General features: G+C 35.6%; 1 protein-coding gene across 1 annotated transcript; it reads right to left on the bottom strand.

Annotated features, from left to right (window-relative positions):
- Positions 1-316: 316 nt before the first annotated feature.
- Positions 317-24,609, bottom strand: nrbp2a (nuclear receptor binding protein 2a). Its single transcript, XM_052548651.1, has 18 exons — positions 24,091-24,609; positions 8,500-8,622; positions 8,222-8,323; positions 8,036-8,125; positions 7,881-7,921; positions 7,230-7,324; positions 7,088-7,111; positions 6,663-6,746; positions 6,383-6,438; positions 6,176-6,271; positions 5,946-6,078; positions 5,677-5,779; positions 5,533-5,583; positions 5,307-5,442; positions 4,825-4,878; positions 4,669-4,732; positions 4,500-4,555; positions 317-3,833 (listed from the first exon to the last, which is right to left on the bottom strand). Exons 1-18 carry the CDS (start codon positions 24,208-24,210, stop codon positions 3,735-3,737), a joined length of 1,527 nt encoding a protein of 508 aa, XP_052404611.1. The 5' UTR covers positions 24,211-24,609; the 3' UTR covers positions 317-3,734.
- Positions 24,610-25,880: the final 1,271 nt, after the last annotated feature.

A 25,880-nucleotide genomic window follows, 5' to 3' on the forward strand; every position in this document is an offset into this window, starting at 1 on the left:
AGTTGTCACATTTTTTAATGCAGTTGACTAAAATAGGTTTATGAAAGTACGTTTCTAGACACACGTATTCAATTATATATATTAATAGCTATTACGCTATTAGTGATCATCTTACATTAAGCAGTATGTGTTTTTTATAGCAATATGAAAACAGTAGAACAGATATAAAATAAACACACACACAAAAAAAAAAAAAAAAAAATACATATAACATTTATGACAGCTGTCCCTGAACCTGACTGATCACACTACATATTTAATTTGAAAACTGCGTTAATTATATATTAGAGCTTTTACACAAATAAATTCAGCCATATTTCAGTGTTAATTATATATTTTAATGTTATAGTATTTCATGTCACAGTATACAATTTCAACACAAATAAACATAAGAAAATACAATAAAACTGCCCAAAGCAAATGTCTGGTTAATGCATTTGATTAAGATGAGATAGGAATTAGGAAGAGTATATTTAAACAGTTACTCACTGTACATTCATATCTCTTGTAATAAATTTGTACGTAGAGACATTGCAAGACACTGGAGTCTCATAATAACACTGGGAGGATTGGGGACTTTTTTCTTGTCATCTGAATAATTTGAATTTGCACAGATAAATGGAAATTACAAATCCCTTGTAATAGTTTTCTGAAGCTGCAATACATCCATTGTACAACCATGCCAATATAACAAAAATGAACAGTTCTGTAAACGCATTCCTTTCCTGACATGCACATATTTTTAAGTTATATTGGAAAGTCACAGCCATTGGAGAATACAGTACTGAAAACATCTCTAAAACAGATACTATTGCTTTTGACGGCATGGCAACATAGATGTTTTCGCAGAATGATTACGGTTGTAAATATGCAAGTATCATACACAGGACATTATGCTTGCAATGTAATACCCACTCTTGCCAGCATTGCACCCAGTACATCTTTGGCCTTGACATTGTTCAAGTTCTCCCATATAGAATACATACAAAGTAGTGTATGAAACATTTTACATGACATAAAACATACTCATACCGTGGCAATATGTAAATGCCAGATAGAATAAAAGCCCTTCATACCCAATAGAGGGATTTATTAAAGTAAATCATGGTTTCTTTTGATTTGGTCAACAGTCAGTTCATAGTATGCTATCACTATGCATTAATTAGTGTAAGGGACACAGAAATAATTAAAAGTAAACTGGGCCCATATATGTTGAACACCTCTAAACAGTCAGCTGATCTAGGATCAGGTTATATTCACATTAAGAAGGCAAATAAAAAAAAATCCCATGTCAACATTGTTAGACTCATGAACAGCACCCCTGTGTCATTAGTTGCTTAAATTATGCTCTTATTATATATATATATATATATATATATATATATATATATATATATATATATATATATATATGTTTGTATTTGTATTCGGTTGCTTTGGTAACAAAATGACTGCTAAATGAATGAATAAAAACAAATGTCTTACTGAAATGTATAGGTTTTAGTTCAGCCTTTTCTTGATAAAAGAAATATGTATGAAGTGCTCTTCTGCTTTATTGCTTAAAATAGAGAAATTATCAGATAGAACATCTTGTATACTCGAGGTCAGAAAGATTTTTTTGAATATTTTTTGAAAGAAGTCTTTTAAGTTTTATTAAGTATCATCAAAAATACTGTAAAACAGTAATATTGTATTGTACAATATTGTAAAAATTGTGCTGCTTAATATTTTTGTGGAAACCATGATACATTTTCTTTAAATTAATAGAAAGTTTAAAAGGGCAGCATTTATATATATATATATATATATATATATATATATATATATATATATATTTAAAAAAAAGATATTTTCACAAAAATGTAAAAGTTTTACCGTCAATTTTAATAAATTGAATGTGCCCTTGCTGGATAAAAGTATTAATTTCTTTAAAAAGATCCCCCAAAATCTTACTGACCTAAAATTTTTGAATGGTAACATACTACTTAAAGGGATACTTTACCCCAAAATTAAAATTTTAACATTAATCTCTTACCCCCATCCAAACCCGTAATAGCTTTGTTCACCTTAAAAACATAATTTAACATATTTTGGAAGAAAACCAGTAAGCTTGTGACTATCCCATAGACTGCCAAGTAAATTACACTGTCAAGTTTTAGTAAAGTATGTAAAGCATCGTCAGAATAGTCCATCTACCATCATTGGTTCAATCGTTGATTCTGTTATCAGCATTAAATCTCTACACATGCGTGATTTCACATGTAGCAGCATTTACTACACAAAGCCATTGTGCACTGACAAACTGTGCCAAACCACGATCATGTTTTGCACAGCTTGTAAGTGAACGACGGATCTGAATAGTAAATACTGCTACATGTGAAATCGAGCATGTGTAGAGATTTAACGCTGATTACAGAACCGGAATTACTGACAAGATGCGCATTAAATATTGTGCAATATTTATCGATTCATCGATGACAGATTGACTATTCTGATGATGCTTTTCAGAATTTTTGACAGAGTATTTTACTTGGCAGTCTATGTGACAGTCACAAGCCTCCTGTTTTTCATCCAAAATATCTTAAATTGTGTTCTGAAGATGAACAAAGTTTTGACGGGTTTGGAACGACATGGGGGTAAGTAATTAATGACAACATTTTCATTTTGGGGAAGGATCCATTTAAGAATACCGCTACTGCCACTGTTTACAAACATCTGCAAAGTTACCATCTTCATGAAAAAAAACAATTGAGAACAAAAAAGTTCAGCTGCATTCCGTTACTTATTTGTGTTCAAAATGTATATAATAACGGAGTATACCATGAGTCCATTTTTGGCTTGTCCTGAATCATTACGGTTATATTCGGACTATTTAGACTGGTTTGGGTAGGTACGGCTGTGGAGTAGCCCATTACCTGCGTGATTTGCCATAAACATAAACAGAGAAAAGTAGCTCCAGCTATAATGTTCTTCTGCAAGTCGCACGCACTTCTGTTTATTAACCGCTGGAGCGGTAAAATGACGGACTGCAGCTTTAAATAAAAAGACATCTTAAACTGAAAAAATTCAAAGATTAAGATTACAAATTCAATATTAAGAGCAAGAAATGAAGTTTAAAGCCTGAAAAAAATGAACTGAAATATATTAGTATAATAGGTGTAAAGAGCACTTTTGTCATAGTACCGCACATTCGTTTACTCAACCTCAGCTTTTTAAAGCATACAGAATAATATCATGTAGAAATGCAGAATCGGTTTAACGGTTTAATGCATTTCCTTGCTTGAACTTCTAAACATTTATACCAAGACAAGGTATTAATTCTTTAAAATAATAAATAACATTTATCTGGAACAAAACTGTCCGTCCGAGATTTTGTCCTTTGTGAGATGAGGATGGATTATGCCATATAGGCACGATGACTTGGAGGGATGTAATTAAAAATCCTTTAAACTCATAAAAAAATCATCATGGTGAGGTGATAGCAGTAATTCAACTGTCAAGATCAAAATTAACAGTTTGAGCTCGTCTGAGTTTTTGCAGATACCATGCAGTATGGTGCAAGCTCTTCTCCCCAGGCCCATCACTTTATTCTGAAGCCATCTTTTCATGACCTTCATGATGTAAATGTTGCACTTTTGGACTCATTTCCCTCTTCTGGATCTCTCGTCATCTCTTTTTCTCAAGCTCTGGCCCTGTCTTCAATCTCTTTCTGTCTATTATGGGAGCAGCTAGGCTTAGTACATCACAGCCATGGCAGTAGGGGAGGTGGATGTCCCTGACCAGTGCTTACATAATGCATCCTCAAGAAAACATGCCAACTTCTCGCAGTCTTCCTGCATGACACAAAAACAAGATAATCACAATCATACATGAAACAAAGCTATTCAGTTCATCTGAAGGTCAAGACAAATAATACTAAACAAGAATCGGTAACATCAAAGTTTTTCATTCCTTGCCACAGTTTCCTTGGCTTGCACTAGAGAACTAAAGATGTATTACGTACAATGTATTTTTTGTAATTATTTACATTCAATTGATTTCACAGTTAAACTGCTTAGGGTTAGGTGATATGCCCAACACATAAATTGCTAAAAAAAACCATTTAATTACAGGTTTCATGTGGTTTTCACTACACAAATAAATAACTCCAACTTACAACTACTATAATTATATCAACTTTACTCAAATACATTCAGTATACTCATGTAAAATAATACATAAAAATTTCAACTGCTTGATTTTTTTTATACTATTGCAAAATATACTATTGTAAACTATATTATTGCTTTGCGATATTTTAAAGTTGGATAATACATCTAACCTTACCTACATACATAAAGTACACTCACATAAAGTTATATATACTATATAAGAAATTTCAACTGCTTGAGTGTTTATATGATCGCAAAATGTGAACTGTATTATCACCTAGCTCTTATCTCCTCAAATTCGACTAAAAGGCATGAAGCAGCCTGATGGTTAGAAGATCTTGTGCTTACCTCACTGATGAAGGCATGGTGAACCAACTCACTAGCCAAATCTTTGGGGGTGTCAGCTGAAAAAAACAAAACAAAAGTTTATTTACTTTTACATCTCATAAATTCTCATTTTTAATCTAAAAAAATAAATGCAACAGGAAGACATTTGAATGTTTTAAAATGGACTTACATGGCAAAACATCACAGCTAAGCTGCCGGTGAAGCCGGTCATCCATTTTTAAAAAGAGAGAGAGCTACAGAGAAACAAAGGATAGATGATGCACAATGTCCACAGCTTTTTAGGTGAAGAAGCCAAAAAAACTACATGCCAAAAAATTCAACTCACATGACTCCTTGTGCCTTCCTCATTTGCTTCCAAATTACAGTGGATCTGGACAACCTGTATGAAAATGATTTGAGGATTTGGTTATTTAATGCCTCTTTTCTGTTTCACAAATCAGATACAACAGGTTTTTAAGAGGACAGAGTGTCATGGATTATTAAAAAAGTAAGTGAAATACTGCTTTTACATGAGATACATTAATCGCCATATCTGGGAAACATTTAAACAAGACATCAGTATCAGATTTGCACACACTTTCCATCAGTCTGCCAACATTTGTTAGACAACTAATATTTTGTTCAAAAACAACTATGCAGAGTTTATAATGAATTGTGAATCTGTGCATTGTTTATTTACACAAACCGTTTGAACAAATTGATCGGCGCACTTGAATAAGTCTTTCCCAAAGCTTTGTTTGAGGCATAGCATCACTACTTGGGATTAGTAACTCTCAATATTGTTTCGAACACAAATTTTATTCTAACCTTTCTGGTTTCAGTCTCCTGTGGTTCTGGGGTTGGGGTCTTCACAGTCTCCATCTGTTCCTGTGACAATGAAAGTGCACGGGGAATAGGATGCGGTCGCTGGGAAGCAAAGTTCATGAGGGGATATATGCCGTTCCTGTTCGTGCAGAAAAAGAAATGTTTCAAATGCTCAAGCATGGACTCAAAAAAATCTAGGATCAGCTGATGTGACAGATCTGTGACTCACTTCACATCCTCAAGGAATTTGTCCAGCTCCAGAGGAGAAACGTGAGAGTACCTTGAAAAAAAATAATGAGAAGGACGTCAGAGGAAAGTGGGAAACAATCAGAAAAGAGAATCAGAAACTTCCTATTTAGTTTGAGAAACTCACTTTAGATGGACTCCAGGCCGGTCACGATGATTAATCTCTGCCATGACGCCGTTAGGGTCAAAAGATTTTGTTTTCTCTTCCACACAGTTCTCAGGAAGGAGATCTGGAAAAAATTAAAATAAGTTTAAGACATAAACTAAAGAGAAATGGAAATGCGAAGGGGCAATAATTTCCCTTTGCTTAAACGGGCCATAAATAATATTTCTGTCAAAGCAAAGATCAAAATTAAAGCGTTTTGACTTTAACAGTGTTTTCCATGTCCCACTTACACTGGTTATTGATGAAGCAGTGTGCAGCAAGCAGTTTTAAGGAGTGGACCTCAAATAACACTCTGTGGAACAGCAGGTCATGAGCTGTAGGTCTCGTCTTGGCTTCTGTGAGCACACACGACTGGATAAATTCCTGTCCATGTAAATGATGAAGGCAATAGATTAAAAAAATAATAAAAAATGTTTAACAGAGCTGTATTGGTTATAAATATATGCTTAATGTCTTTTACCCTCATGAGAGGGTCCTCAAGTGAATGTCCGGCATGATCAATGGCCTCTTTAGAAACGGCGTTGTCTCCATTGGCCTGGATTTCTAGTACTGCCATCTAATGGTGAGTTAGGAAAACAAAATGAAGTCATACTTAAAATGTTTTTCTTTTGGAATTATTATAATTTACCATTTTTGTTTAGTTAGACTGATAAATTAATTTTCAAACCTCTAAGGCACAGATCCCAAATGAAAATATATCAATGGCGTAGTCATCTCCAGCCACTTCAGACAAGGAAAACGAAGAAATTTCAGGAAAATGAACATTTCTATTTTGCATTTTTCTAGTATATTACAAATTATAAAGCAAAAAAAAAGTTTCTTTGCTCAAAAAAATAAAAAAATAATTCCTAGGTATATTTAAAAAGATTCAAGACATTTTCTAAATTTCAGAATTTTTTTTCAGATTGAGAAAGATGATGATAATATGGTAAAGGCATCAGACTCACTGCCATACTCTGGAGCAAAGAAATGCTGGTTCCGCACTTCATCTCGATGTTGATGCACATTGCCATGAATCGCCTCAGCAAACACTAAGGAAAACACACAGCATTCAAACTCCATTTATAACATTATTTGAATGGAAAAATCATTGCCAGTAAACATACAAGATCTCCAGCACATGGGCTAGAGTCCAAGATAAATCCTCTAAAGAGGGAAGTGGGCCTTATTTTCTTTATTTATGTCTTAGATTGGTAAAGCCAAAAATAAATGTTACAATACATTACATAACTGCCAGGATTTCGGGCCAATAAACACAAAGCATTGTTTAAGGAAGGAAGGAAAAGAAAGTCTAAGTATGGTCTGTGTTTTCTTTCTGACAAGATAACCAAATTCCTGTGCACATGGGATAGACAGCTCAGAATGGACTTACCATTGACAAACAGCCTGTGCCAAACTGCAAAAGCAAGAAGAGACTTTTAACTTTTCTAAAAACATATTTTATGTAAAAAATTATCAAACATCAAATTGTTTTGAGTTAAACCTACAATACAAGGATTAAGAGGCTGTCAAACCTGAGCCGATCTTTATGAGGCCATTGTGCTGGATAAAGATTGTGTCACAGGTCAGGTTACCGTGGATAATGGGTGGATCACATGAATGCAAGTAACTAAAGGCAGAAATGAGAACAACATCAGTACTTGTACTTAAAGCATCCTTCAAACACACTGAAAGTTAAAAAATAATTCCATACAAATAAATATTTAAAAACAATTTATGTATTAAAAAAATTATTTACACATGAAAAAAAAAGTTTAAACTAGTAAAATTATAAAAAAAAAAAAATTTCCATAAATTAAGAGAAATAAAAATTTATAGATTCAAGGATAAAATGTGTAACTTCTGGTGTCATAAAATATAACTGCAAACATGTCTCAAAGTTTTTTCCCCAAACACCCCCCTTTGTCTGTCATTGGCCAAACAAATTGACAACCCCGCCCAAAAACTCACGCCATTGGTTGAATCGGTGTTGCTATGCTGGGATGGTCAAGACGCTCAAACAAACAAAGCAATGTTTTGACAACGGCACTGACACTGAGCAACAGTGTTTACTGACTTGTAGCTGCCTCTGTATATTATATTTATTTATTTATTACTAACACATTTCAGCTTTAACTGCAAATTTTCAGATGAGTTCAGAGGATATGAAATCCTCAATGTCCTACCTGAGTGCAGAGAGTATCTGTGTGCACCAACGCTTCCATGCCTGAGACATAAAGGTAGCACCAGTGTGTTATGATTTTGTCATCTTTCTACCAAAAGGTGGCATTGTTCTCTAACTTTTCTGCATACAGGTTCTAATGGCTGTTAAACATCTCACCTTCACATTCATAGTTTTGTGGTTTTTCTTGGTCTTCTTCAAAAACTGCTTTAGACTTCCAGATGACATATATTCAGTGATAAAAATCACCTGTGTGGCAAGAAATGAAAGAAAACGTGAATGTCTGAATTTAGGGTAAAGTTCACAAGAGGCGTTTATTTCTACCACGCTTCTCTTGTGTCTCACCCTCGCTCTGCTCTCTCTCATGTCCAACCAGTACTTGTGGAACTTCACAATGTTCGGATGCTCCACCTGCATCAGGTTCTCAAACATCTCCCTTATCCGCTCCTGTATTAACAAAAAGTACATCCACTCTTGGTTTCACATTTCAAGCGTCCTTTCTGTCACCACCATTCCTGCACGATGACATGATGCCAATACAGTAACATTTCACAGATGTTTGTGGTGCAGCATACTAAGTATCCCACCCATAACACTGATGTCGGAAACAAGCATGGTCCTACCTCAAAGGATTTGAAAACCTTCTTGTCTGAAAACTGCACTTCGTTCCACACCACCTCCACCCCTTCCTCAGTGTCCATGGCCAAGTATGCACTCTCAATGCCTGGGACATTTCCCTGACTGACCTTAAACCAGAAAAAAGGACAGAGAAAGAAGGAAGCATGGAAAGTGAGTTTAGCACTACAGACACATACAAAGTACCACTTAAGTCAGTGATATCTGCAATATTTACTTCTCATTGCACAACTTTTTAACAGTGATATTTTAGTATCCACTTCTTAGTATTGTTAGTACAGGAAATGAGTATTTCTGTGAAGGAGAAGAAGGTCACCCCCCTCTTCTCCGCCCCCTTGCTCCACAACTCTCCCATAATGCACATTGTGGTTTGGGCTGTTCAGAGCAAGCGTGACAACACAGACTTAAAATGGCCTGTACACTCTTGTCTGTTTTTTTTTTTTGCAATGCTGTAAATAAAGCTCAAAAGACAGAAAAGTCCACACTGGTGTTTGCTCACCAAACACTTCAAGTCTCCACCTTTTTTTTTTTTTTTTTTTGGAAAGAACCAGTCATTTTATTATCACAACTGTTTAAAAGAAAACAAACCCAAGCCCAATGTTTTCAGATTTTTATTTTCTATATTTATAGGCTGAATTTGCTCCCCTCCCGCTGATTGGTGAACTGTAGCTATGTGTTTTGGAGACAGACACAACATGTTCTAGTCACGCTGAGATGCAGCTGCCTTCTAAAATGCCTTGGATTTCACTTTATCTCAGATTCAGAAATATATGACTATAAACTGATAATACTGTTTCTTATGCTTCAAACAAAGAGTTTTTTTAATTGGTAAGGGCATTCAGGCATAATAAAATAAAAGCAGAACAAGGTGTCTAGGTGTCTAGGTGTAAAGTTTACTAGGCTAAGCAGTATCAAGTCAAGTAGTAAATGTGCATGATTAATAATAATATCCCAAAGTCTAATTCTATGAAGGTATTTGTTCTGATATTTTGACACTGACTGTCAATTGCCAGTGTGTCCCAGGCTCAGAGGTTAAATAGTGGCCATTAAAGGGATACTCCACCTCAAAACAAAAATGTTGTCATGTATCACCCTCATGTCGTCCCAAACCAGTAAAAGTTTTGTTCGTCTTCGGAACACAATTTAAGATATTTTGGATGAAAACCTTGAGGCTGTCCCATATACTGCCAAGTAAATTACACTGTCAAGCTCCAGAAAAGTATGAAAGACATAGTCCATCTGCCATCAACTCTTCTATATCAGCCGTGCCACAAGGATCTGCTGTTTTCTTTCAAATCAAAGCTAAATACACGAAGAAACAGTGCATCCTTGTGGTGCGGCTGACACAGATAGCAATCAGCATACTGTGATGTGGAGAGACACAGAAGAGACTGTTGGTAAAGGAATTGTTAAATAAAGCTATTATTTTTGTTTTCCTTGCTTACAAAAAGTATTTTTGTCGCTTCATAACATTACGATTGAATCACTGACTATTCTGACGATGTCTTTCATACTTTTCTGGAACTTGACAATGTAACTTACTTGGCAGTATATGGGCCTACCGGTTTTCATCCAAAATATCTTAAATAGTGTTCCAAAGATGAACAAAGCTTTTACGGGTTTGGAACTACATGAGGGTAAGTGAATAATCACAACATTTTCATTTTGGAACGGAGTATCCCTTTAAGAGGACTGACTGATCTATAAAAACCTACCTCAGGACAACAGTTAAACAACTTTTGACAATTTTACTAATAATGGCTGAGCAGAGCAAAGCTTGGTTATGCAAGTCAGAGAACAAAAGGACACTTAAAGCATGTACAGTTACATTTGGATTTAATTAATTCCCTAAATGCCACACAGACAGACAAGGAATGTCTTTGAATACAAATAAAAAATGTTCCATTTCCTCTGAAGACTAGACAGTATCCTTCTAACCAGCCGTTGTCTCCAAATTATATGCAATCACAGGCAGCTGAGCCTGGCTAATATTGTATCTCAATGACATTTAGTGTTGCACAGATAAGATGTTAAGATTTAGAGCATAAAAAAAAAAAAAATCAATGTTCAAACTATATGTACCATGGTTGTTGACATAAGCATGTAACTAAAACTGTAATGCTATTTTAAGACTACATCATTTATTCAGAACCAATTACAAAATAATGGATGTTCAGTTCTGCACCACAATACTAGTGAACATACTGGTTAGTTTAAGTGAATAAAAAAAAAAAACATACAGTAGGACCAGTGTATTATAATTCTTGAATGAATGACTCTTATAAGCCAGTTCGTTTCACAGTGAATTAAAAACATACAGCGCAGCCAGTGTGGTCCACTTAAGAGTCCTAAAACATCTTGTGGATAAAAAAGCCCATTGATATCATGCCGAATGAAGTAAGCTGCTGTCAATATAAATGTAGCTGTGGTGTTTAGTTCTTGGTTTCTGGTCCCTCTTGAGTGGGTGTTTATAAAGAATGTTTGGAGAATAAGTTGTTAGAAACTCTTAAATACCAAATAACATGGAACACTGTGCCCATAAAACCAGCCGATATCATCTCACACACAGTGCTTCGAAATCCGTTCTGACATAAACCCACACAGCAGCTTTGCCAATGAAAACAAACATTACAATCTTCATTTCCTGCCCTTTCATCCCCTATCCTGCGTCTGTCACAGATACACTTCCAGGGGTATTGCCTCTTCCTGCATAATGTATGAAATCTAATAAGTTCTTCTACTGTGGAACTGCTTTCATTTCTGGAAACCTAACAGTGCATGCTTAATTTTCCCTTATATATCCTATTAAACATCTCTGAGGATGAACATAGAGAAAATGTGAATGGACTGGCATGCATGCCTGGATAAACCTGCACTTTATATGCAGGAACAGCTTTCCAGCTATACAATTATCATCACAAATGATGCTTGATTTCAGCATGCTAACCCTAGATGCCTTCTGGGCTCCTCAGACACAAAAGTCTTGTCCGAGTATAAATACTAAGTCGATCTCTATGGGGTGGCTATCTTTTGTGATGGAGAATGGTGACCTGAAGCAACAGTTTTAACTGACATACAGGAGAAACTTGTGTGTGTACTTTGCTGTGATGTTGGAACAAAATAGTTTGTGTAACACACACTTAGCTGGATAGAGACCCAATTCCAGATGTAAAAACAATCAACCCTTGTGAGCTAAACTGCCAGTGTCATTCAAGACCACCAGTTCAGCCTCAAGGCACCCTACTTAGGGGTCTGGAGGTGGAGATGAACCAGTGGCATGACATTACATGAAAGAGATACAAACGTGTTGCTCAGCATTCTTGTGGTAAAATTCTTTAAAATAATTAGGAGTTGCCTAGATGAGCAGAAATGCTGATATTTCCATCTGTTTTTCACGTATGGAAATGAAAAACAAGGCACTTCAATCTGCAGAGTGTTTCATGTTATCAATTTATGAGGTGTCAGACATTTTTAGAAATGGCTTACAGTAATTATTATTCAAACTCATTCAACAGAAATAAATAGTGTATATATATATATATATATATATATATATATATATATATATACACACACACACACACACACATACATACATATACACACACATATTCCCAATATGTATGAAAATTTACATCGCGTCAATTTAAAAAAAAAAAAAAAAAATAGGGCTGCCCTTAAAAACCACTGCTCAAGAGTTAATGAATCTAAATACATTTGGAAATCTGTATTAATACCCAGCCCACTTTTACACTTGTCTGACCAATTAATACAATAATTCACTGTTTATCAATGTACATTGTGAAAGTTTTACCAGGATTACTAGCTAACCCAGTGTTAAATATGAACAGGTAACACAGAGGTGCATTAATCCTGGTTTAAAAACGACTATGGTTAAACACTTACCATCAAGCTAGTGGAAATTAGAAATAGTCTGGATGAACTAAATCACAAACACAGGACAAGCATAAAAACCACTGATCTTCAGGAAACGTGCCCAAATATGTTATCAGTTCGACCTTCCTGAGATTGACACACTTGGCAGAAACTCAAAAGGAGTGCTCAACATGACAATCCTATGAGTAAAGTGTCACACTCATCAAGATTTCATTGCATTCTCTAAAAGCTCAAGCTCAATTGGGTAACTTTTCCCAAAGAAAGAGTGCTGACAGAGGCGTTGTATTTTCAGCTCTTGCCTCAGGGCATCTCTCTCCCAAAGCGCTCAACCTTTTATCTTGCATTCACGTATGAAATAAAGAGTTGGCAAAATCAGCATTAAGAGATGAATAGCTCTGCTGTAGGGTAAACCGAGCAAAGTAGGTGTGTTTGTGAAAGTTAAAGGATGAAATGTAAGCCAAGAATTTAAGGAGTCTACAGTTGCGCTCTTTTGTAAATATGTGCTCAGTTGCTGTTTGTGATTGGCAGAACATAGTATTGTTCTGTACACCAGAAGCCCAAATTCAGGCCAGTTTGGACTAATGCACAATTTTCTTTTTTTTATATAAACCGGAACATTTTAAAAGCTACATCAGGTCAAGTGCACCACTGGGTTTGAATATGACTGACACTTTTGAAGTGAGGGACTGCCACAGCAGGCTTGTAGTATCAGAGTCTGCTGCATTTAAAGATTTGAGAGCTCTGACTTTGAATGAGAGGTTAATGCAAAGAAGGATCAATGCTGATGGACTTGGAAGGATCATAAACAAAGAACAGTGCAATATGTAGCAGGCAGCGACGTCATATGACTTAGTAAAAAGAGAAGCAGAGTGAAGGACGATAAGAGGAATATAAACAAAGAGCATTTATAGAATAAAAGCATGATGTGATGTCCACGCAAAACAGTGTTAGTCACCATACTGACGACTCATGAATGCCCTGCATTGTGATGATGGAGATGTGGGAAGCCATGGTGTGAACGGACTGAAAGCTTTTTTCTCCTCTTCTAGCGGTTCTTTTTCTTCCTCAAAATAGCTTCCGTCGCAAAGTTGGGAGAACCGGTATTTTCCAGCGCTGTTCCAAGAGAGAAACACCTGCAGCAACCAAACCAAAACGATCTAGCTTCGATAAGACAAACAAGTAGTTTATACCGAACTCTCTGAATGGTTGAAGGAACAACCTGAATACAACAATCACCATTATCAGACACGATCTTGTCTTAAAAAAAAGTAAACAATTTCAGTCCTAGTGATAAGTGAATGGAGAGCAGTTTACAAGAGTGACATAAATGTGTGTATATCACAAATATCTTGTGACGTTCTGAAAAACAAAGAAAAGAAAAATGCTTAAAAGTGCCATAGAATGCATTGATACAATATTTTACATAATTTTATGGTGATGTTGCCAGAGTGTGTATGTAAAGTTTTATCTAAAAATACCCCACAAATAATTTTTTATAGCTTGCTGAAATTGCCACTTTGAGGGTGTGAGCCAAAACACGCTGTTTTTGTTTTTGTCCCCTTTAAATGAAAATGAGCTTGTGCCCCCATCTCCCTTTTCAGACGAGTGCAGAGCTTCAAGAGCTCATGCTCGCGGGCATACTACCAGTGTTACGGTTTAACTAATGGTGACCGTTTTACTGACCTCACATTGCTTCCAAATGCAATTTTTAACTACCACATTGCAATTTATGTTTATTCTGGTAGCATGTGAAGGCAGCATTAGTGAAAAAAGGTAGACAATTGTAGCTTTAGCAATATTAGCCTTACAGAGAAACTAGAAGCTCTTTTGGAAAACAAAATGACGTGTAATGCTAACTTTATCTGGATTGCACACGAAGCGATATTTGCACAACTCCAGCGCTGAACTGTCCATTGTTTGTGAGCCAGTCCAGTGTAAAATTATTAGCACAAGCATATAGGTTTTTTTTTCCTGGGACTTTCCTTTGAAAATGAAATTTAACCACCGTGTCTTCAGCGGTCTATGGACACTCCTATGTTCGATGGAGCAGAAAACCGTAATAGCGAACCGCTGCTTCTCTCTCACTCAAGGGGCTGTCTGTATGCTAATAGGTCAGAGTGCGTCACAAATGGGCGGGGCTTCCCCAAGTATGACATCATAGCAGTAAGAAATCTGGAGAGTTTATGATTTATTGAGAATATAAAACAATGAGTGAGTGGATTTTTACCGTTATGGGCTGGTGGTTTTCACACACTGTGGCCACACAACTGTGTTCAAACACCTTATAAAAGTGATTTTTGCATTCTATGACACCTTTAAATAAAACATGCACACACACACACACACACACACACACATACACACACATACACACACATTTTTGGATTTTCAAAATAACTAATTCTGTATGATTTATAAGCATTTTGAATTACGGGGACACTAAAAATGTCCTCATAAACCACCTCCTCATTGTAATACCTGTGTCATACCCATGTCAATATACAAATTTGTGTCCTCATTAACCACATAAACAAGCTCACTGTAATCTGTAGGCTATATGTATGAAAAATTCCTGGTCAATAGCTGCTCGAATATCTGCTCAATGCCAGTTCTTTAGAAGTACATGACGAAATATCAAGGTCAAGCAAACTTAAAAAAACATTCACTTACAAATCAAAAATTATAAATGGCTTTTAAATAAAAATTTTAAGTGGAACAAAACTTCAAAATGTACATTCAGATTTCTTTTTTTTTTTTTAAAGGCTTTTAAAGATTTTATTAATTTACAAAAAAATATATTATTTGAACACAATTTTATATTTCCAGGACCATGGAAACTGTGTAAAAAATGTCATCTTATAAATCATACATTATGGATGAAAACTGAATGCTGGATGAAATTCTAGCTAAATCTTGTATCTGTGAAATCTGACAGTTCTGGTCTAGTTACTGCTAGTCAGTCACATGAGACTCATTTGGGATTCTCAGAGCATGAGTGAGCTGAGATACTCAAGCTGTCATCAAAAGCTAATTCTACAGTATAACACATGACACTGGTAAGTTCATACAACCTATCATTGTCATCTAATGTCTCTAAATTAAAATCTCTGAATAGCTGCATTGTCTCGACTGAAGAAGCAAGGAAGATTACTCTTGCACAATTAATCAGACCAACTGCTGATGGAAAGATTGAATCTATTACAGTAATTCAAAGCAAAAAAAAAAAAATGCAGTTCTGAATTTGACACAGACCGATGGAATTAAATTTGTGATTTTTAATGTGACACAAAAAGTAACATTTTACACTGAATTCACAAAAGAGGAAATAGTGATACTGAAAACCTTGTAGCTTAGAAATACAATAGGTCTTAAAACAATTTCTATACCAGAGGTCTTGTACATCCTTCCAAAACTGTTACTGACTTTCTTCTGCAGCAGCAGAGCACAAAAGAAGATATTTTGACCAAAAAAAAAAAAAAGCCATACAATAAGCCAATGGGGTCAAATCAATGCAGTTTGGACCTGAACTTATTCAAAGTATCTTCTTTTGCGTAACGTAGAAGGAAGAACATACAGGTTTGGATCGACAAAAGCTCAGGATAAGAAAATTTTTATTTTCAGGTCAACTATCCTTCTAAGATAAAATCAACTAGAAATGCTTTAGCAAACGTTTTATTGTCCATTCCAGATTCAAATAATTAAAATATAATATATGAGTATACAAAATAAACCTCTAAAACAAGATTCTAACTCTGTGATGCTCTGGTAAAGTGCAATCAAAATGTATATTTTTTTTATCCAATTATTTATACATTGGCTTTTCTTTTTTTTCTTTTTTAATGGGCAAAAGAACAACAGAAACCTTTGTTTTATATTGAAGTGAATTACTCTAAATCCTCTCCTACCAACCACTAACACTCTGGCTGTCACAGGAAACCAACTCTGCCAGTCTTCTGGGACTTGGAGTTCTTTGAAAGAGGTTAGCAGTTGGCACAATCTTCTAGAGCCCAATGCCAAACACAAATCAGATAGGGGCTTTGAAAGCCATCTTGATAATATAGTCTGTCAAAGAAAGATGAGCAGTTGTCAGAATAAGAAGACCAATGTTATTGCTTTCCTAGAATCTGGACAAATGAACATGCAATGAGAGTGAGAGAGAGAATACCATATGGATGGCTTAATGCAGTGAGACAGATGGCGCTCGCTGGTTTTGCTTTACACTGGCCATTAGCCAAGGCACACTCTCTCTCCCTCACACATACCAATGAATCTGCGGTTCCTTTCCACTGGGTTAATTAGTGTAAATGCATTACAAACACCTTTAATAATAATAATACCAATACAATCACGCCAGGAGTGGGCAGCATGTATTTGCACACAGTTACCTCAAATAATTCTCTGTTAATGAACTATTTGATATTATTTGGCAACTGTAGCCACCAATGCACCAGTTGCTCACATCATAATCAGTGTAGCTATTGGCAGCAGCTATTTACACTACTGCTAAACCGTTTACTTTGTGCCAGAAAATACCTAAAAAATAAAACACCTTGGTGTAAAAACAGTAAATGATACTAAATAGTACATATACATGATACTATTTAGATAGTTACGCTATTTGTTATGCTTATGTTAAATTCTTTGAGCAATAGTGGGCTTGGGGTGAAATTAGCCTTCACCAACAATCTACTGTCACTCTGACATAAACAAAGCAAAGAGGAAAAACTAAAAACATCAGATTTCTATTTGATCTGTAAATCAAGAGTTCTGTGAATCATAATAGCAGTGTTATCCAAAATTTGAAAGTTTGCATGAAATGAAGTGGTCAGCACCCAAAGTTTTTCTTCACCTAGATCATTTCTACATCTAATCCCGAGATGCACAGGAACAATTTGTTTGCTCTCTTAAAACATGGAGAATCTCTTAAAGACAGAAAAGTGAGTGATCTGCTGAGCTATTTTTTGCTCCAGCCTCGCTATGAGGGCCTCCAGAAGAAAGGTTTACTTCTTTGACAAGAGACAATGACAAAAGACTTGTGGAATAACTGTGAAAAATGCAAACTACCCTTAAAGGCTTATTCACCTTTAAGACCTCAAGCAGGTAGCATTTTCACAGACGCTTGTGGAATTTGTCAGTATGAGGACATAATTGAAAAATAGCTCAATGCAAAAAAGTGTTCATAAGATACTGCATGTTATATATGGAATTACATTTGCTCCAATAAAAATGAAACTTTAAAAACTGAACGTAACTTTTTCAGAAACTACTAAAAATATGCTATTACAAAAGAAGAAAAACACAATGAAAATGAAAAAAAAAAAAAAAAACTCAGTCGCACAAATTTAACAGGCACTTCAAATATGCTTCATTCTTTGTTAATGTTTTTCAAAGATTAGTTTTTGCTAATCGTGGATTCTGAATGCATTGCCACAGATTTCGCTAATGCTTCGTAGTTTTTCGTTTGGTGTTTTGACACAAACTTCTCATGGGGGCGGGCTTAACAGTGATCTACTCTGATTGGTTTGTGAGCCTTTGATGGACAGTTGTTCTCTGACCAGGAAGTATAGACGCCACTCAGCGGCGCACATATTGGAAAGCTCTCGCGGTGATTTATATTAATTAATATGTAAATAATATTTGACCTTCGATCGTCTCAGTCTGTATAGATAAGCTCTCTGGAGACACAGAGCGTCATCATCTTCCTCCTCCGCTTGTCCTTCAAGGCAGCTTGAAGTAAGCTTGTGTTACTGAATGACAATAATAACCCGCAACAAACTGTAGCACACTGTAACATGAAAAACTTGTATCAATGTTATTGGTTAATTCAGTAACAAAAGTATAAACATGCATCACATAATATCAACCACAAATAAAAAAAAACAATAAAGAATAAAATAGACCTAAAGAAAAGAGGACCAAAATCTAAACAAAATTACACAAGGAGATCAAAGGCAGAGCAAATTCTAACAGTCCTTATAGCTCTCTTATTAGTATATACTGAAATTACATTCAAATAGTTCTAAATTTAATTTAGGAAAACGGAGAAGACAGGTTTACAGTTGGAGAATTTGCATTTCTGCAAATATTGTGTTTTTCATATATACTGAGAAGCCTGGCAAAATCTTACACTTGACAAACAGACCAATATCATCCCAGTGTTTCTGAATGTAGTGACATGACCAAAATACGTTTACCATAGTTTCTTCAGAACTCAAACAGAGAGCATGTAAGATCAACGTAAGATTTAAATCTTTGTATAAACTTCTTTACAGAGTAGAACCTGTGTATGAGCTTAAAAGAATTTTCTTTCGCTTTGTCTGTGAAAAATAATTTTTGCGTTAGAGACCAGATTTAATCACCGCGAGAGCTTTCCAATATGCGCGCCCCTGAGTGACGTCTGTACTTCCCGGTCTAAGAGCACCTGCCCATCAAAAGCTCACTATCCAATCAGAGTAGATCACTGTTAAGCCCGCCCCCATGACAGGTCTGTTTCAAAACATCAAACGAAAAACTGAAGCGTAAGCGAAATCTGTGGCAATGAATTCAGAATCCACGATTAGCGAAAATGAATCTTTGAAAAACATTAACAAAGAATGAAGCATATTTGAAGTGCCTGTTAAATTTGTGCGACGGAGTTATTTTTTTTTATTTTCATGGTGTTTTTCTTCTTTTGTAATGGCATATTTTTGATAGTTTCTGAAAAAGTTATGTTCAGTGTTATAAAGTTTCGTCACTTTTTATTGAAGCAAATGTAATTCCATAAGAAACTGATAATTTATATAATAAATATATTACTGATACAGATTTTTGCAGATTCTGATTTTCTTTCTAAGAACTATAACTGAAAGCATATACAAACAAAAATTTACTTTTCTTCAAAGAAAAATTTTATTTTCAAAATTTCCAGAGTTACAGGATCTTTCTCTCACTAAACATCTCTTAAAAAATAAAGAAGCTCTGTGACTGGAAAGTAGAAGAAATACCAATTAACTAAAAAATGAGTTGCTTTATAAAACAACAACTTCATAAATTTATTTTCTCTTTTTTACTTGTCAAAAGATCCTATGAATGAACAAAACTGAAGTGTACAGTACTCTTCCAAATAATAATAGTGCAGTATGTGGGTAATAAATTTTGTTAGCATATGTATTGGCAAAATGCAAAATTACTTTTGTGTCTTCTTCACCCACAGACAGAAAAAACTTCCACACCAATGACATGTTTGCATGCAGCTGTGAACGTCACCGCTGCAGTCGCGCTCACAGCCGCATGTAGAGAGATCGGCTGAAAATCTCTCTGATCACCAATCAGGGCCGATCATGCAGAAAATCTTTCGATTCCAATCCCTGGCCAATCGATCAGTGCATCTCTATTTTGAATGCTTATATTATTGTTTATATGATAGATAGTATCTGTATCACATACCTTCATATTAGCCATGGCCCAAATAAAAAATTAATTTAAAAAAAAGTTTTGCTTTAAGACTAGATTTTTTTTTTCCAAGACACAAATTTAATTGTATAATGTATTGTTTTAAGTGTTTGTAGATATATTTTGAACATGCTAAAATATATAATAATGATAATTATATACAGCATTATATATATAGTAATATATAAGTGCTATGTTTTCCCACATCAACCTACACCAAACGAGCTGATTTATATTACAAAATAGGCATGGTTATATGGTTAGTTGCATTTCATTATTTGAATTTACCATTCAGACAGATCAGAAGAGGCGTCTGGCAATTTTTTGGTCACTATCCATCAGTGCAAAACCACAGTGCCAAAGCAAATTGATGGAACAAAATGCTACTATGCAATTTCCTATTGCATTGCCATCTCAAAGTAAGTGAAATATCCAGGAAAGTAATCAATGTTCACGAGAACAGCATCACGAGACATGTGGATTGGCAAGGTTAATCACATGAATTTAAAGACCACATCTACTATGTCTTATCATTCCTTTTGGTGTGTGAGGGTCAGAGACAGAAAGACACTGGGAGGGAGACTGAGACAGAGATGTTACATGGTGCATGCTGAGCAGAATGACTAAGTGTATGCAGATTTGTGTCAATGAGGGTGCCTGTACCTTTAAGCTGGTTGTAAATGCAGGCACAGCCATGAAAAGCACTTGCCTCTGGGAATATTTAACAGTCACATATCTAACTGTTAGAACATTTAATTAGCATTGCTCATTAAACACAGAGACTAGGTGAACTTTAGTCCTACTGAGCCTCCTCACAGGGTAATTATTCTTTTCCTTTACTGATGTCCTTTGTAAAAGTGATGATGACTGGGCTTTTTTTAGTCTCTGGGATGTGGCTCATTTAGTTCAGACAAGAAACCTGCTATCCGCTGAGATTTTTATCTTATCCGTCTTAAAACCGCTTTCAATCAATTTTCTATTGACTGTGTAATATGTAATACAGCACAATCTTGGAAAAGGATTTAATTATTGCATGGATTAATTTTTCAATCTCAAATTATGCAACAGTCTGTTTGTAATTATTACTGTTAAAAAAATTACTGTGCTGTCATCTGCAGCCAAATCACAGCCTATTCAGATACCCAGTAGAACAGCACAATTGTAGATGTTGCTTATTTATCTCCCATCATGCATTAATTCTTCTGATGAAATTGTTCAGATAGGTTTAGTAAGTCTTCTGAGAAACAGCAAAACGTTGGAAAACAGTTACATAACAAAAGTGTTCAAGAGCTATGCCAAGCTGGCCGTGATCGCAGAAATCGCTCCAATAATGACTCTATTCTGCCTTCTCAATTACACCTAAACTCGAAAATGTGCCAATTCATTTCTGCTGCTTCACATGTCACAACAGATTACTGATAAAAAGAAAGTTAGAATAAAAGCTAATTGAACCCAACAATGGTTTTGATTAGCACTCATCTGTATGTGTCATTCCTACGTGAAAAATAATACACTACTGCAAGAAAACATCATCGCTCACCCATCTGTCCGCGGAGTCATTTTCACTTTGAGTTTCTCATTCACACACACGTGCTTGGTGCTAATTAAGTGTAGGGGATGAACCGTGGTAAACATCTGCTCAAAAACTCTGTTGAGGTGTTTTTTTTTTTTTTAATAAAATAATGAAATAAAAAGGAATTGGATGCTAAAATTGTTTATTAAAAGCAAAATATGAATTCTAAACGTTATGCATGTCTTCAGAAACATCTCAGAAGCATAAGGGCCTCACATCAAGGCGGATATCTATGACAACACTTAAGATATGGTTTTAAAAATTGTATATTTAAAAAGAACAGCAGAGTCTACTACAACTGCAATGATAATGGCACCGGAGCACAATAACGTTACAATCACAATTTTATTTAATTTTAAATGTGATATCAGAGACCTAAATAGCCTCATTTTCCAACTCCCCTAGAGTTGAGTTTTACCATTTTTGAATCCATTGAGCCGCTTTCTGGGTCTGACGGTAGCACTTTTAGCTTAGCTTAGCATAGATCATTGAATCTGATTAGACCGTTAGCATCTCACTCAAAAATGGCCAAAGAGTAGCGATATTTGTCCTATTTAAAACTTGACTCTTTTATAGTTAAATTGTGTACTAAGACTCGACAGAAAATGAAAATTTGTGATTTTCTAGGCCAATACGGCTAGGAACTATACTCTCATTCTGGCGTAACAATCAAGGAACTTTGCTGCCGTATCATGGTTGCAGCAGACACAATGATATTACACAGAGCCTGAAAATGAAGAGTCAAGTTTTAAATAGGAAAAATATTGAAACTTTTTGGTCATTTTTGAGCGAGAAGCTAACAGTCTAATCAGATTCAATGATCTATGCTAAGCTAAGCTAAAAGTGCTACCGCCAGACCCAGAGATCAGCTGAATGAATTTGAAAACTGTAAAACTAATTTGTTTATCTCTAGGGGAGTTGGAAAATGAGCCCATTTTCAAAGGGGTGTGCTACAATCTTTCTGCAAATTAAGTCTTTATTTTTCATTGATTAACATTTGGTAGTTCTCAATTTTTTATTTAGGCAATCCTAATGTCACAAGGTTAAAACTGACGAAACCCACAATAATGCAAGCGTTTTGCAACTACCCAAAAAAAAGTCCCAACATTACAGCTTCTAACAATCAGAGTGCACACTGAAAAACCTGCAGAACAGAAGCTGGGACGCATGATCCAGGTCTCTCCATTTAAATGTCAGAGTCACAGAGGAAAGAAAACATCACCACACCACCGCAAACAAAACTTTCACTCTTGTTGTACAAGCAGTCAGTCCTCATCTTAGCCTGTGCTTTGGCAACATTTAACAACACTGACGCAATAAGAGAGCAGGCCACATACTAATAACATTCTTGTACTTACAGGCTATTCATGAGAAGGAAATTATTGCTTGTGCTCCAGCCACTTTGCCTCACTGTTTTTATCCAATTTTGCATCTTTATTGCTTCTCACAATCAAGTGTCATGGAAAAAGAACACATAAATCACCCCCTCTTGAGACTCAACCTTGACCTCTGAGAAACTTAAGATGGCTTTGTAACATAAAATGGAAAACTTTCACAAATATGCACATAAAGTGAGTGTATTATGTTCCAAGCTTTTAAGCACATAGTAAACACTTAACAGGAATTTCAAACTATTTGTTTGGCTGTACTCAAGTGCATTTTTTTTTTTTTTTTGCTTATCTTAAAAGTTTGAATTAATTTACTGTAACGCAGTAAACCCAAAAGTTGTCACAAACAAAAATAACCAAACTGTCCTAGAAAATTACTTAAAATATCAAAACATTTCTTGATAAGTACTTCCTTAGAGAAAGACATGCAATAACTAGTCCACTTTACTTGATTCAAATAAGTTGCTTTACAAGCTTCTTGGAAATCAATACTTCTGAAAAGTAAAAATCAACCAATTAGGTTTTACACTTTAGGTGGGAGGGGTTGGCTAAAGCGTTATTTAATTAGCATTAATTTACATATGAAAGAGTTTCACTGTTAACACTATGAGTAGTGTGGTGGTTAAAAAAAAACAAGTTTATAAGGTTCCAGTGTCATGTAAGATAGATATGCTGAACGTGTGCCAATACTGATAAGCTGTATCTGTGATATACTGTATCTGTGACTTATCTCAAAGAAAACCGAGCTCTTAACGCTTCAACACAAGGAGTGGGCTGACACGAACACGCCCCTTTTATCTCATAAAAACAAGAATATGAATAACAAACCTTTGGTTAAAAAAAAAAAAAAACTTACACTCATGCACTGTATGTGTGTGCGTGTGTATTTGGATGTATGTGCATGGAGGGGGAGGGTCAAAATGTTTACATTAAATATTTTACGAAAACTGCATTAAATACTTTTGGAATGCTGTTAAATGTCATTAAAACTCAAATTATAGTTATTAGAGCAGATGTGCATCGATTAACGTGTTGCTTTTTCAGATATAACGTTACTACAGTTTTAACGCGGAAAATCACTGTTAACTCTCTATGTGGATAGAAACCAACAGGACTGGTTTATCGCGAAGATACCCACAAACACACCATACTATGCGTTTGCATTTGCAGAGCCCTTTAAATGTTTTAATAACAGTTAAATACACATTTACGTCTCATGCAGTCGTCGTCTTTACAAGAAAATGACAGCAATGCTTCACGTGCCCATTAGCCTCCACACGTAACGTTACCTGTTCCCGTCGCTTCTGCCAGCGGCCGCAGGGGCTTTCCTCCAAGATTTCACTCTCATCTTCACTCTCCTCCTCTTTCCCCCCGGACCCCGATATGTTCTCTGGGACGGACATGGTCATTTTACCCTCGCGTGCTACTTTGACTGCTCCTTTAAGACCAACTGAGCACGCAGGACCCCCTGAGGCTTCCTGCAACGTTGTAGCTGCAAACGTGTTTCATTGACGAATATCGCTGGTCACGATTTCAAGTTTTACAGTTTAGTCGTCAACCGCATAACCTGTAAATACTGCAAAGCGATTTGCGAAAAGAGTTTTTTAAGCGACGTATAATTTTGAGTGCTATAGTGAATTTAATCCCATTCTCAGAAAAACGGCAAGGCTCCGGACAGCAGACAGTCTCGTACGTGAGAGACGTGGGTCTCTGGACGCTCAGTCGCAGTCCACCCTTAAACATACAGAGTGTACTAAAGAGCCCGACCTACAGGCATCATTTCGTCTCAGACCAGCTTTTCATACTGACTGGAGCTTTCAGAATTTCCTCTTTTTAAAATGCTACCGTAAAGCTCAGACAATATGCACAGTGACCTACTGCCTTGTGTCATAAAACAATTCAGTGCATGTCATACTCATCCCCAGTCGTAATTTACACAATGCAAAGGGAGATTTGTCTATTAAAAATAGCCTATATATTATATTAACGCTTTAAATTACAATACACGTTTGCAATGTTGCTTTAACATGCCACTTAACACAGAATTGTATTGAGTTCCTATGTAAATTGTGACTGCGTGTAAACAGTGAATTGTGTATGTAATTTAGACTTCATCAAGTCAAGACTTGCGTGAGTGTTGCAACTAGTATTTAAATTGAGTGACAGGGTTTAGGCATGTGTGAAAACCTTCCCCATCCTCTTAATACCCTTTCTTGGATCACATACAGTGGCCTCAAAATCTATTTGGGACTTAAGAAACGCTTAATTAATAATTACCCAGCTGCAAAACAGCTAAACCCAGCCTAAACTTGTTGGCTGGACTTTAAGCTGGAAGGAGCTGGTTTTAGTTGGACTCCCCATCTGGCCAGACTGGTCAAGCTGGTTTTAGCTGGTTGTTCCAGTCTGACCAGCTAAGGAAGTGGCCAAAACCCCTCTAAAACCAGCCTGCTGACCAGCTTTGACCAACTACCTAAAAAGGATGTGTTTAAGACAACACAAAAGCTGTTTCTTAACACACCTCTGTCTAGTTAAGGACAACACATTTTGTTACTTTTAACACAACCAATGTGTTATACCTACTAATTTCTACACAGTAATATGTTATAGTTACCCAATTTGTGTCAATTATGTACACAAAATGACGTATTAAAATAGATAACACAAAAACAATGTGTTACAAATTAACATCCTTTTTGAGAGTGTTAGACCAGATGACCAGCTAAAACCAACCAACCAGCTTAGGCTGATTTTAGCAGTTTTTTTTTCATCACGGTATTTACCAGTTTTTCAAACCAAATAGCATTTTCTTCTATTTTGTAAATAAATATAGTACAAGTAAACTTGACAAAAATAAACTTCTGCTTCTATTTTAAATGATAAATTATAAATGTAAAAATTATTACACCAGACTCTGCTGAGAAACTTGAGGGAAACCTCATACAGTATTACATTTAGACATTTTTAAGAGTTAAGTGTCCTTACTTATTATAACTTATATTTTTGTGGAGTATCTCACCCTCACTGACCCTTTCTACCTTTCTCTCTTGCGAAATGCCACAAGAAGCTGCATAAGTTGCTA

The sequence above is a fragment of the Carassius gibelio genome, chromosome B2 (assembly GCF_023724105.1).
Source record: "Carassius gibelio isolate Cgi1373 ecotype wild population from Czech Republic chromosome B2, carGib1.2-hapl.c, whole genome shotgun sequence".
In the NCBI taxonomy this organism is placed as follows: Eukaryota; Metazoa; Chordata; class Actinopteri; order Cypriniformes; family Cyprinidae; genus Carassius; species Carassius gibelio.